This window comes from Zeus faber, assembly GCF_960531495.2.
Source record: "Zeus faber genome assembly, chromosome: 8".
Lineage (NCBI taxonomy): Eukaryota > Metazoa > Chordata > Actinopteri > Zeiformes > Zeidae > Zeus > Zeus faber.
The window spans coordinates 570,511-584,661 of NC_137195.1; the positions used below are offsets into that span (position 1 = coordinate 570,511).

Genomic DNA, 14,151 nt, shown 5'->3' on the forward strand with positions numbered 1-14,151 from the left:
AATGTTGAGAAAGTATCTACATATTTTTCATATTAAATTGGAACATAAATATGTTGGACATGTCAAACAACCAGACACACTGAATTAAATTAGATTAAATCAATCACCGATCAATATCATCTTTGATCAGCCCGAGAATACCACGTGACCGCGCGCACGCGCACGCACTGTTTTCAGGACGATTAGATTTGGGTCCTGACGAGTATTGTTTTAGGCGTTTACGGTGTTTGCCTGTATGAAAAACTGCGTTCGGTTACCGAACGGATTAAAAAGCGACCTCCGTTCTGCTTCACCCGGTGTCGACTCGGACAAAATCGCGGTTCGTATGTGGACGTGACGTCGCGATTTCAGGGTTCCTTAGCGCTGGGATCCGTGCAGGCGCTGGGGGGGCAGCTGCTTGGAGCCGCTTCTCGGGATGATGATGAAGCAGAGAAGTTGATGGTGTAGATGGTGTAAATGTGTGAAAGTCCATCCACCGCACCGCACCAGGTAGGAACCGCAGCGGATCCCTGGGTTACAACCTCCAGGCGGCGCCTTTCTAACTTTAACTCTGACGTTCAACAGTTGGCTTCTTAGCATGCTAGTTAGCATGCTAGCAGTGTTCTATCCACAACTAGAGCCCAGATGCTAACAGCTAGCTGCTGGCCCGGTGCTTATTTCAAAACACAGGACTACCAGAGAATAGAACATAGTATTGGTTGGATTAGTCTCTGTTAGTACTAGTGCTATGAGTACTCGTGCTAGTAGTATGTAGTGGTATTAGTGTTAGTACTAGTGCTATTTGTACTAGTATGTAGTGGTATTAATACTAGTATGTATTCAAGATTCAAGATTCAAGATTTTTATTTGTCACATACTTTCATACATATATGCAGTGACATTTAATGCAACGCACCCGGTGATAACACACAATAAAATAAAATTCTTTCAAATAGACCGACTTACTGACTCCTAAAACGTAATACAGTAAGTTGAATACTTATAGAATAAGATAAAAATATATAGAATAAAATACAATAAAAATAAAATGGAATAGATGTGGTATTAATACTATTAGTGTTAGTAGTATTAGTACTAGTGATATTAGTACTAGTACTAGTGGCATTAGTACCAGTGTGTAGTGGTATTATTACTAATAGTATTAGTACTAGTGGTATATTTACTAGTATGTCGTGGTATTAATACTAGTAGTAATAGTACTTGTGGTATTAGCAGTGGTATGTAGTGGTATTAGTATGAGTACTAGTGGTATTACTACTAGTATGTAGTGGTATGCGTCCTAGTAGTATTAGTACTAGTATGTAGTGGTATTAGTATGAGTACTAGTGGTATTAGTGTGTAGTGATATTAATACTAGTAGAATAAGTACTAGTATGTAGCGGTATTAATACTAGTATGTAGTGGTATTAATACTATTAGTGTAAGTAGTATTAGTACTGGTGATATTAGTACTAGTACTAGTGGCATTAGTACTAGTGTGTAGTGGTATTAGTACCAGTAGTATTAGTACTAGTGGTATATGTACTAGTATGTTGTGGTATTAATACTAATAGTAATAGTACTCGTGGTGTTAGTACTAGTATGTAGTGGTATTAGTATGAGTACAAGTGGTATTAGTACTAGTAGTATTAGTACTAGTATGTAGTGGTATGCATACTAGTAGTATTAGTACATGTGGTATTAGTACTAGTGTGTAGTGGTATTAATACTAGTAGAATAAGTACAAGTATGTAGTGGTATTGGTATTAGTACTAGTATTAGTGGTATTAGTACAAGTGTGTAGTAGTATTAGTATTGTACTATAATGTAGTAGTATTAGTACTAGTAGCATTAGTACTTGTGGTATTAGTCAGAGATTCTGGTCAACGTGTCCTGGAAGATTTCATTTTCCCAGACAAACAGAAGCGATTCAGTCAAATATTCTCTGTTTATTGATCTAAAAACAATGAATACTCATCTTTTATAGTGAATGACATCATCAACACATGTCGTTATGTACTATTTTTTATTGACTATTTAAAATAAAATAACCGTCAGTTAACGCCATTTTGAAAATTACTTCTTCTAAAGTTTGTGGTGTTGATGTCCCGTCAACATATTTTACACAATGAATATTTAGCTTCTGCTTTGGGAACTTTAATATAAAAACAACCTGTCCACGGGGGAGGCGGCGGCGCTTAGTTCTATATCGACAAACGTGATTGGTCAGAGGTGAAGCTCTCCAATGGGCTTTAGATGGTCCAAACCCATTAGCTTCCCGTTGCAACTTGACGAGAACGGAATTGATCAGATCTGCGGAATCTTTTTTCAAAATGATCCGGCAGCACTAATTCAAATCGTGATTGGAGGGAATTACTTTTACCAAACATTATGACGGAGAGATTGAAATATGTGGGACTTCAACACATTTTCCAGGTCAAAAGCCGGTAATTACCGGAAAATGGAAACTTGGAAACAATGCGCAGTGATCCTAGCGTCTATCCTCCAAGGATCAATTCCATTGAGGGGGGTATGTTCCCTTCTATTGGCTGTCGCCCGGCGCTTCTCATTTGCATACAGTTGAAAACTGCTCAACTTTCATAGTTGCTGGTCGCAGCTCCGCCCCCTGCAGCTCCGCCCCCTGCAGCTCCACCCCCTGCAGCTCCGCCCCCTGCAACCGGATGAAGCCGAGCACCGTTTGAAACCCATCTTGGACCGGCGCTGTGATCCTACCATTAGGGGTTGGGGATTAGGGTTGGGATTAGGGTTGGGGAAAGGGGTAGAGCTACGATTGATTGGGATTGGGGGTGGGGTTAGGTTTGGTTGGGGATTGGAGTCAGGATTAGGGGAAGGGGTTGGGGTAAGGGTTAGGGTTATGATAGTTTGGGTTCAGCGTTGAGTTTCGGGGTGGGGTTAGGATTGGTTGGGGTTGGTGGGGTTAGCCTAACCCTGATTTATTTTGTGTGTCTGATTATTATTGATTATTCCGCGGGCGGTTGTTTAACGCGGGCGGCGTTCCCTATTTTGGTTGTCTTATTTGGAGGAACGGCTCTGCCATCAGGACGCACGGAGAAAAATACATTTATGATTCCCCTGATTTATAATTATGATTTGTAAAGTCTTAATATAAACAGAACGTAATTATTATTTTTCTTAATATGGTAGAAATAACGGTTAACGATCAGTTACATAGGGTCGGCGGTCCGTCATGTAATAAATAGTAAATAAGCATCCCTACTTCAGGTAAAACATGATCTGAGGACGTTACAAGCACATCAGAGGTGTCACCATCATCAAAACCACCATTCTGTCTGACTTTGGATTTTAAGATCGCGATTCAGTTCCATTTTCAATTTAGCACTGAAGGCTACGCCATGTTGGAATATCCAGTCTGGAAACACTTGTTTCTCAATAAGTAACTTTTATTTCAATAATAAAGATAATAAATAATAACAAAAATATGAGAATACTTATACAACACAGCTAAAGCGTTCAGGGTTTTAGCAGACTAACTAGACTTTAGAATAATAAACAATAAGTTAGTAATTGCACCACTTTTAAGTTAGTCACCAAGATAAGTGCAGAAAAGGAGGTGAACGCTGGGAGGGAAAGACAAACTACCGCCTGCAGCTCCCACCGGAGCCTTCTTCTCCAAACAAAGCAAGTAAAAACTCTAGATGTATTAAATTTAGGGTTTAGTGGTAATGATGCCATAACTACACAGTGTGTTATACTGTCTGTCTCTCTACCCCTGTCTCTCTACCCCTGTCCCTCGCCCCCTGTCTCTCTTTCAGTGATGGGTGACTCTGAGTTGGAGCTGTCTCCCTCCCACTCGGAGGAGCAGCGTAGCTCTGCCTCCTCCCCCTCCATCTCCATCACCTCCTCCCCCTCCATCTCTCTCCCCTCCACCCCCTCCTCCTCTGGCCCTCACCCATCTGAGGGCCCCGGGGCCCCAAGCCCGCCCCTGGGCGTCATCAGCGAGGGTCCCGGGGAGCTACTGATCGACCCCCAGGTGGCGCGCCTGGCTTGCCGCGAGGTCCTGCAGAAGCTGCAGCAGCGAGTGGAACTGCAGCCGCAGGCGGAGTGGGCGGAGCCTCGGGCGGAGCCTCCACCCCACAATGGCACCGAACCCGGAGCCAAGCCCGGCAGGATCCGTGAGGACGGGGAGGAGCCGGGCACGGTGAGGAGCGCCCGGCGCCGCCAGCGGCAGAACCCGTCCAAGCAGTCGTGGCTGCTCCGCCTGTTTGAGTCTAAGTTGTTTGACGTTTCCATGGCGATCTCCTACCTGCACAACTCCAAGGAGCCCGGTGTGCAGGCCTACATCGGCAACCGGCTCTTTAGCTTCAGCCATGAGGAGGTGGACTTCTACCTACCGCAGCTGCTCAACATGTACATCCACATGGACGAGGACGTGGGCGACGCCATCAAGCCCTACATGGTGAGTGTCACCCTTCTCCAGCGCTGCAGCCTTTACAAACTACGCCGACTTCCTGACTATTCTGCATTTTCACCAAAACGTTGATGTCTGTGGTGGCCATTTTGTTTGGACTTTCAGAACTTTTTTGGGAACATTGAACAATAATGGTCCAAAGAATCCAATAAACCTGGTTTGGTCTAAATTGGAACAATGGCTTAGGAGGAAATGTCGAAATTTCTGTTTCAGACCATGAAAAATGGCGAAAAGGGTGACGGCGGAAGTTGATCATTTCTGCAGTAAATCTATTTACCATGAGGAGCAGCACCACGACACCACACACGTGACTGGAGGTCACAGCGAAGCGACATTTGGCCAATTTGCGATTGCATCATTCAGATAATGGCTGTAGTGTTAGTAAATGGGACGCACGGTGGAGGAGTAGTGACCATCTTGATGAATTCTCGGGTGGAGCGCCCCCTTCAGGCCAACCCACGCAGTGTCAGTAAATTCAGGAGAGAAAACCGGAGCTGGGAACCAGGTTTTGTGAAGATAGGACTGAAGATAGGAGTGTTCCGAAGCCTACTTCCTGTTTATTTGGCAATGTCGCCACTACTTATGCGCCTGTAGCGGCCATATTGAGACGAGTTTCAAAACTACAGAAGAATTTCAAAAAAATGGGAGTGCAAGGAATTGAAAACAGTTGGTTTGGTTGAAATTTGACTAATGGCCTGGGAGGGGATGTTGAAAGATTGTTTTTCAGAAAATTCATAATGGGGAAAGATCTGATTGGTGGAAGTCAGTGGGGTGAGTGTGAAAGTTGACGATCATGAGGAGCAGACGATTTGAAACAAGACGGATGTGATGAGCGGTGCCAGACATGGCCATGGGTCTTGGTTCGATGGCTCTGCGGTTTGACATGTTGACACTGAGATCACTAAGACCCGTGTCTGTGAAGGTGCTGAGCTGCATCAAAGCAACTGGTGGGATCAAAGTGGTGGTGGAATAATAATAATAATAATAATAATAATAAACCGTAGAAAACAAATAGGTGAAGCTTGACACCCTTTATAATAACAAAAATATGAGAATATTTAAACACAACTAAACAGTTAGACTCTAGAATAATGAACAGCTGAACATTAACACGCTATTAACAATGTCCACATTGGTTCGATGCCCTAACAACTGTCATTTTCGTTTGAATTCTTGTTGGTTGTCTGGAGAGAGGGCTGTTGTTGGCGCTGTCACACCGCCCCCTGCTGTTGACAACTAGGGATGCCACGTGAGGAATCTTTCACCCCGGTGGATAAAATCACAACACCGGTGTTACCGGTCACGCTGCACATTTTGGCATTTTGGCATCCTAGAAATATTAAGATACTTTGAGAATCAATTCATAACGGCTGGTGGGGTTTGAGGACATGGAAAGGGAAGTCTAGGTTTTCAAATAATTGACTAAGGAAATGGGAGAAAGACTTGAGCTTTATGTAGTTTAGTGCTTCAAGGAACACGCAGCTCTACATGTTAACTGTGTTAGCTCAATGCATGGCTGCAGAGGGGATCAGCTAGCCTAGCTCCATTCAGAACTTGTATAAAGTACAACTACCACCAAGCTGGAGGTTCCTTCCTTCCTCATACTTTTAGGATTTGTTCATGTCCAGTGATGTTGACTGGAGTTAATGGCTCCACTGTGGGTGAACTGGGATTGAACTAGGAGTGAACTCAGTGTTTTTGGGGTTGCAGGTTCACCGCTGCCGGCAGAGCATCTCATTCTCACTGCAGTGTGCCTGGCTCCTGGGCGCCTACTCCTCCGACATGCACATCTCCACCCAGAGACACTCCAGAGGCACCAAGCTCCGCAAGCTCATCCTGTCCGATGAGCTGAAGCCGGCGGGGTCCCGGGCCCGTCGTGACCCGCCCGTCCTGACGCCCTTCTGCCCCGCCCCACCCCTGCACGGGACCGGGCCCCGGGGGGCCGAACACACCCTGTCCCCCTCCAAACGCACCCACCAGCGCTCCAAGTCCGATGCCACCGTCAGCATCAGCCTGGGAAGCAACCTGAAGAGGACGGCCAGCAACCCCAAGGTGGAGAGCAACCAGGATGAGGTGAGGGGAGGAGGGGAGGAGGAGGGGAGGGGGAGGAGGAGAAGCTTGGAGGCCTGAGGCTGGAACTGACTGATCAGTACTTCCTATTGCTGGTAACTAACACTAATTCGTAGTGCTGGTTGCTAGTACTAGTTCGTAGTGCTGGTTGCTAGTACTAGTTCGTAGTGCTGGTTGCTAGTACTAGTTTGTAGTGCTGGTTGCTGGTACTAGTTCGTAGTGCTTGTTGCTAGTACTAGTTTGTAGTGCTGGTGGCTAGAACTACTTCATAGTGCTGGTTGCTAGTTCATAGTAACAAATTGATAGTAACTAATACAAGTTCATAGTAACTAGTACTTGTTCATAGTACAAGTTCGTAGTGCTGGTTGCTAGAACAAGTTTGTAGTGCTGGTTGCTAGAACAAGTTTGTAGTGCTGGTTGCTAGAACAAGTTTGTAGTGCTGGTTGCTAGAACAAGTTTGTAGTGCTGGTTGCTAGTACTAGTGTGTAGTGGTGGTTGCTAGAACAAGTTTGTAATGCTGGTTGCTAGAACAAGTTCGTAGTGCTGGTTGCTAGTACTAGTTTGTAGTGGTGGTTGCTAGTTTATAGCAACAAATTGATAGTAACTAGTACTAGTTTGTAGTGCTGGTTGCTAGTACAGTGATACCTCGACTTACGACCGCATCTACTAACGACTAATCCAAGATACCAGCAGCCATAGTCGCCAAAATTAGTATCGACTTGCGACCGACTGCATTTGGCGCGTCGGCGGCCAGTCAGCAGCCAGTCAGCAGCCAGTCAGCAGCCAGTCAGCAGCCAGTCAGCGGGCGAGCTACATGGTGTGTGCACGTAGTTTGTGGGTTATCCATATATTTTTCATATTTGGTGTGTTTGTTCTGTGTATTTTGTTTATTTACATCCTTCATGATGTCATCATTCATATGGAAAAATTGCTTTGACAGACGACTTTTAACGTACGACTGTTCTTATAGAACCAATGACAGTCCTAAGTCTAGGTACCACTGTACTTGTTCATAGTAACTAGTACTAGTTCATAGTACTAGTTCGTAGTGCTGCTTGCTAGTACTTGTTCATAGTAACTAGTTCATCGTAACTAGTACTAGTTACCAGTTACTACTACTAGTCAGTAACTGCCTCAAATGTGTTTAAAGTGTCAACCTCTCCCAGTCCCAGAGTTTGCTTTGGTTGTTATTCTAACGCTGACCTCTGACCCCCAGGACAGCGGCTCCAGCTCGGACAGTCTAGACTTTGAGACTGTTCCTGTAAGTTCAGCCCTGCTCTGCCCTGGTGCATTCTGGGATGTCATGTGGTTTACTGGGAGGGTGTCACCGGGTTCTACTCTGACTCTGCTCTCCACCAATCAGAACGAAGACCATATGTCACCTATCTGTCCTCCTGTCTGTCTTTTTCTGTGTCCCGTCTGGACCCAGTGCTCTGTCCATCAAACACCCTGGTGATGATATCATCACTCTGCCGATGATGTCATCGCCCTGTTAAACCACAAGGTCGGTGATCGGACTTTGTGGTTTAACAGGGTGATGACATCATCTGCATTTAGCACAAACTAGACACAGAAAATAGAATCATTCTACTTCAGTAATTTCTCTATTATTTCCTCAAAGTCTGACCGGCGAGCTGGGATTTGAACCCCCAACCCTCTGTGCCTCACTAACGCCCTGTGCCCTGCAGCCGGTGCGCCTGGCCCCCCAGAGGGAGTTCATGAAGTCCCTGGTGTCCATCGGGAAGCGGCTGGCCACGCTGCCCACCAAGGAGCAGAAGACCCAGCGGCTGGTGTCAGAGCTGTCACTGCTCAACCACAAGCTGCCCGCACGGGTGTGGCTCCCCACCTCCACCCAGAGCCACCACGTGGTGCGTGTCCCCCACAGCCAGGCGGTGGTGCTCAACTCCAAGGACAAGGTAGGACTGCATCACTCGCCCCACACCGTCCTGCCCCGTGTGGAGGAGCGGTCGTAGTGCCGCTACTAGTGATGGTTCGCGCTGAACCCTACAGGCGCCGTACCTGATCTACGTGGAGGTCCTGGACTGCGACAACTTCGAAGCGTCCAGCGTCCCGGTACGCATCCCGGAGAACCGCATCCGCAGCACGCGCTCCGTGGAGAACCTCCCGGACTGCGGAGCCACGGAGCAGCGAGCGGGGAGCTTCTCCACCGTCCCCAACTACGACAATGACGACGAGGCCTGGTCCCTGGACGACATGGGGGAGCTGCAGGTGGAGGTAGGGTGGAGGACTGGTCCCGGGACAACATGGGGGAGCTGCAGGTTGAGGTAGGGTGGAGGACTGGTCCCTGGACTACCAGGCTGATGTGATGTCTGTCTTCCTGTCTTTCTCTCAACCTGTCTAGCTGCCGGAGCACAGCAGCAGTTGTGACAATATCAGTCAGTTTTCAGTCGACAGCGTCAACAGTCTGGACAGCAAGGAGACGGTGTACATAGCAGCAGGAGACATCAGGTACTACTACATTACTACTACACATAGCAGCAGGAGACATCAGGTACTACTACACTACTACTACACATAGCAGCAGGAGACATCAGGTACTACTACACTACTACTACACATAGCAGCAGGAGACATCAGGTACTACTACACTACTACTACACATGGCAGCAGGAGACATCAGGTACTACTACACTACTACTACACATAGCAGCAGGAGACATCAGGTACTACTACACTACTACACATAGCAGCAGGAAACATCAGGTACTACTACACTACTATTACACATAGCAGCACGAGGCATCAGGTACTACTACACTACTACCACACATAGCAGCAGGAGACATCAGGTACTACTACACTACTACTACACATAGCAGCAGGAGACATCAGGTACTACTACACATATCAGCAGGAGACATCAGGTACTACTACACTACTACTACACATAGCAGCAGGAAACATCAGGTACTACCACACTACTACTACACATAGCAGCAGGAGACATCAGGTACTACTACACTATTATTACACATAGCAGCAGGAAACATCAGGTACTACTACTACACATAGCAGCACGAGGCATCAGGTACTACTACACTACTACCACACATAGCAGCAGGAAACATCAGGTACTACTACACTACTACTACACATAGCAGCAGGAGACATCAGGTACTGTTACACTACTACTACTACACATAGCAGCAGGAGACATCAGGCACTACTACACTACTACTACACATAGCAGCAGGAGACATCAGATACTGTAACACTACTACTACTACACATAGCAGCAGGAGACATCAGGTACTACTACACTACTACTACACATAGCAGCAGGAGACATCAGGTACTACTACATTACTACTACACATAGCAGCAGGAGACATCAGGTACTACTACACTACTACTACACATAGCAGCAGGAGACATCAGGTACTACTACACATATCAGCAGGAGACATCAGGTACTACTACACTACTACTACACATAGCAGCAGGAAACATCAGGTACTACCACACTACTACTACACATAGCAGCAGGAGACATCAGGTACTACTACACTATTATTACACATAGCAGCAGGAAACATCAGGTACTACTACGACACATAGCAGCACGAGGCATCAGGTACTACTACACTACTACCACACAAAGCAGCAGGAAACATCAGGTACTACTACACTACTACTACACATAGCAGCAGGAGACATCAGGTACTGTTACACTACTACTACTACACATAGCAGCAGGAGACATCAGGCACTACTACACTACTACTACACATAGCAGCAGGAGACATCAGGTACTACTACACTACTACTACACATAGCAGCAGGAGACATCAGGTACTACTACACTACTACTACACATAGCAGCAGGAGACATCAGGTACTACTACACTACTACTACACATAGCAGCAGGAAACATCAGGTACTACTACACTACTACTACACATAGCAGCAGACATCAGGTACTACTACACTACTACTACACATAGCAGCAGGAAACATCAGGTGCTACTACACTACTACTACACATAGCAGCACGAGGCATCAGGTACTACTACACTACTACCACACATAGCAGCAGGAAACATCAGGTACTACTACACTACTACTACACATAGCAGCAGGAGACATCAGATACTGTTACACTACTACTAATACACATAGCAGCAGGAGACATCAGGTACTACTACACTACTACTACACATAGCAGCAGGAGACATCAGGTACTACTACACTACTACTACACATAGCAGCAGGAGACATCAGGTACTACTACACTACTACTACACATAGCAGCAGGAGACATCAGGTACTACTACACTACTACTACACATAGCAGCAGGAGACATCAGGTACTACTACTACACATAGCAGCAGGAGACATCAGGTACTACTACACTACTACTACACATAGCAGCAGGAAACATCAGGTACTACTACACTACTACTACACATAGCAGCAGGAGACATCAGGTGCTACTACAGTACTACTACATTACTACTACACTTCTACATGTAGCAGCAGGAGACATCAGTTACTTCTACAGTACTACTTAACTACTACTACACGTAGCAGCAGGAGACATCTGGTACTACTACAGTACTATTACACTACAACTACACATAGCAGCAGGAGACATCAGGTACTACTACAGTTCTATTAGACTACTATTACTACACTACTACACATATCAGCAGGAGACATCAGGTACTACTACAGTACTACTCATAGCAACAGAAGACATCTGGTACTTCTACACTACTAAGCATAGCAGCAGGAGACATCAGGTACGACTACAGTACTACTACAGTACTACACATAGCAGCAGGAGACATCAGGTTCACAGTGTTTTTCCTGGTGTGTCCTCTAGGCGGCGTCTCTCCGAGCAGCTTGCTCAGACTCCCACCACGTTCAAGCGCGATCCTGAAGATCCGTCGGCCGTCGCCCTGAAGGAGCCGTGGCAGGAGAAGGTTCGGTGGGTGGTCTACCTTTCCGAGATCCACGTCCTCAAGACCTGTTTTCAAGATCTACGTTTTACTAGATCTATGTCCTCTAGATCTACACTACCGTGTCATGTGACTTGTCGCAGCCCAACATGGCTGCTTTGGAGGCTTCCTGTCTAATGAATGTCTCATGGCGCAGGCGGATCCGGGAGGGCTCGCCGTACGGACACCTTCCATCATGGCGGCTGCTGTCTGTGATCGTCAAGTGTGGAGATGACCTGAGGCAGGAGCTGCTGGCCTACCAGGTGCTGCAGCAGCTGCAGGTGACCTTTGACCGGGAAACAGTGTCTTTATCTCAAGGCTTCTCTTCACACATGCTAACATGCCGACATGGCCCCCTGCAGACCATCTGGGACCAGGAGCGTGTCCCCCTGTGGATCAAGCCATACAAGATCCTGGTTCTGTCATCGGACAGTGGGATGATTGAACCAGTGGTGAATGCCGTCTCCATCCACCAGGTGAAGAAGCACAGCCAGCTGTCCCTGCTCGACTACTTCCTGCAGGAGCACGGCAGCACCACCACCGAGGAGTTCCTCAGCGCGCAGAGGAACTTTGTCCAGAGCTGTGCTGGGTACAGCCTGATCTGCTACCTGCTGCAGGTCAAAGACAGGTGAGGAGGGGGGAGGATTCCTAAGGCGAGGGGAAGGGGCAACTCGACTGACAGGTGTCTCTAACCCCGCCCCCAGGCACAACGGGAACATCCTATTGGACGCTGAAGGCCACATCATCCACATCGACTTTGGCTTCATCCTGTCCAGCTCCCCCAAGAACCTGGGCTTCGAGACCTCGGCCTTCAAGCTCACCGCCGAGTTTGTTGATGTGAGTCTACTGGTTCTACTGGGAACTGGACTGGTTGAACTGGGAACGGGACTGACTGTACTAGGAACTGGACTGGTTGGTCTAAGAACTGGACTGGTTGTACTAGGAACTGGACTGGTTGTACTGGGAGCTGGACTGGTTGTACTGGGAGCTGGACTCATTGTACTGGGAGCTGGACTGGTTGTACTGGGAACTGGACTGGTTGTACTTGGAACTGGACTGGTTGTTATAGGAACTGGACTGGTTGTACTGGGAACTGGATTGATTGTACTGGGAACTGGACTGGATCTATTGGGAACTGGACTAGTTGTACTGGGCACTGGACTGGTTCTACTGGGCACTGGACTGGTTGTACTAGGAACTGGACTGGTCGCTACTATTATTATTATTATTATTACTATTATTATTGTTATTTCTTGGGCTGTAGAATCTGTTCAATGCTCATTCAACTCTTCAGAGCAGCACGGCACCAGTTCCTCCAAATAAAACAACTAAAACCAGTGTTTTTACGCTAGGGAACAGGGTGTTGACGATAAAAAACACCATCATTCATGGAGTTTGATGTCACAGAGCCCTCACATCTGATCATCCATAACGTCAATGATCCTTAAAGCAAGCTGGAGGACAGACTGCTGCAGTGATGGAAGACAGGAACCAGCTGGTCCAAGCAGGTCGTAAAGAGACGGGGCCAACTCCATCTGGGTTCTGTGAGGGTTCCAGTACCTAGTGGTTCCAACATGAAGCAAGTTCAGCTGGTGTGGTCGGGTGGGGAGTGTTGGTGTCATGGTCCCCAGTCCTTGTGATGTTGGTCCTCTAATGTGTTTTTGCAGTTTTGATGGCCTTTCTGAGGTGATGCTTGGCCTTCTTGTGCAGATTGGAGTCTCCTTGTTGAAGCGTGCTCCGTTCCCCTGGGTTGTGGCGAAGGTCTGGGTTCATCCAAGGTTTATGACGGAGGTCTGGGTTCATCCCTGGGTTGTGACGGATGTTTTGGTTCATCCCTGGTTTATGACGGATGTCTGGGTTCATCAAGGGTTTGTGACTGGGGTCTGGGTTTATCCAGGGTTTGTGACGGGGGTCTGGGTTCATCCCTGGTTTGGGATGGAGGTCTGGATTCATCCAGGATTTGTGACGGAGGTCTGGGTTTATCTATGGTTTGTGACGGAGGTCTGGGTTTATCCAGGGTTTGTGACGGAGGTTTGGGTTCATCCCTGGTTTGTGACGGAGGTCTGGGTTCATCCCGTGTTTGTGACGGAGGTCTGGGTTCATCCCGTGTTTGTGACGGAGTTCTGGGTTCATCCCTGGTTTGTGACGGAGGTCTGGGTTCATCCCTGGTTTGTGACGGAGGTCTGGGTTCATCCCTGGTTTGTGACAGGGGTCTGGGTTCATCCCTGGTTTGGGATGGAGGTCTGGATTCATCCAGGATTTGTGACGGAGGTCTGGATTCATCCAGGATTTGTGACGGAGGTCTGGGTTTATCTATGGTTTGTGAAGGAGCTCTGGGTTTATCCAGGGTTTGTGACGGAGGTTTGGGTTCATCCCTGGTTTGTGACGGAGGTTTGGGTTCATCCCGTGTTTGTGACGGAGGTCTGGGTTCATCCCGTGTTTGTGACGGAGTTCTGGGTTCATCCCTGGTTTGTGACGGAGGTCTGGGTTCATCCCTGGTTTGTGACGGAGGTCTGGGTTCATCCCTGGTTTGTGACGGAGGTCTGGGTTCATCCCTGGTTTGTGACGGGGGTCTGGGTTCATCCCTGGTTTGGGATGGAGGTCTGGATTCATCCAGGATTTGTGACGGAGGTCTGGATTCATCCAGGATTTGTGACGGAGGTCTGGGTTTATCTATGGTTTGTGACGG

The 14,151-nt window shown here is 47.3% G+C and overlaps 1 protein-coding gene across 1 annotated transcript in view; it reads left to right on the forward strand.

Moving 5' to 3' along the window:
- The first annotated feature begins 351 nt into the window (after positions 1–351).
- The window catches only part of pi4kb (phosphatidylinositol 4-kinase, catalytic, beta), a 15,747-nt gene continuing 1,947 nt past the window's right edge, over positions 352–14,151 (forward strand). Inside the window, exons 1-10 of the mRNA XM_080005401.1 lie at positions 352–489; positions 3,774–4,417; positions 6,140–6,502; positions 8,188–8,415; positions 8,510–8,734; positions 8,862–8,968; positions 11,348–11,452; positions 11,620–11,743; positions 11,825–12,090; positions 12,167–12,299. Of these exons, the coding sequence (XP_079861527.1) occupies positions 3,776–4,417; positions 6,140–6,502; positions 8,188–8,415; positions 8,510–8,734; positions 8,862–8,968; positions 11,348–11,452; positions 11,620–11,743; positions 11,825–12,090; positions 12,167–12,299 (2,193 nt within the window). The 5' untranslated portion in view covers positions 352–489; positions 3,774–3,775. The remainder of the gene's footprint in view (positions 490–3,773; positions 4,418–6,139; positions 6,503–8,187; positions 8,416–8,509; positions 8,735–8,861; positions 8,969–11,347; positions 11,453–11,619; positions 11,744–11,824; positions 12,091–12,166; positions 12,300–14,151) is intronic.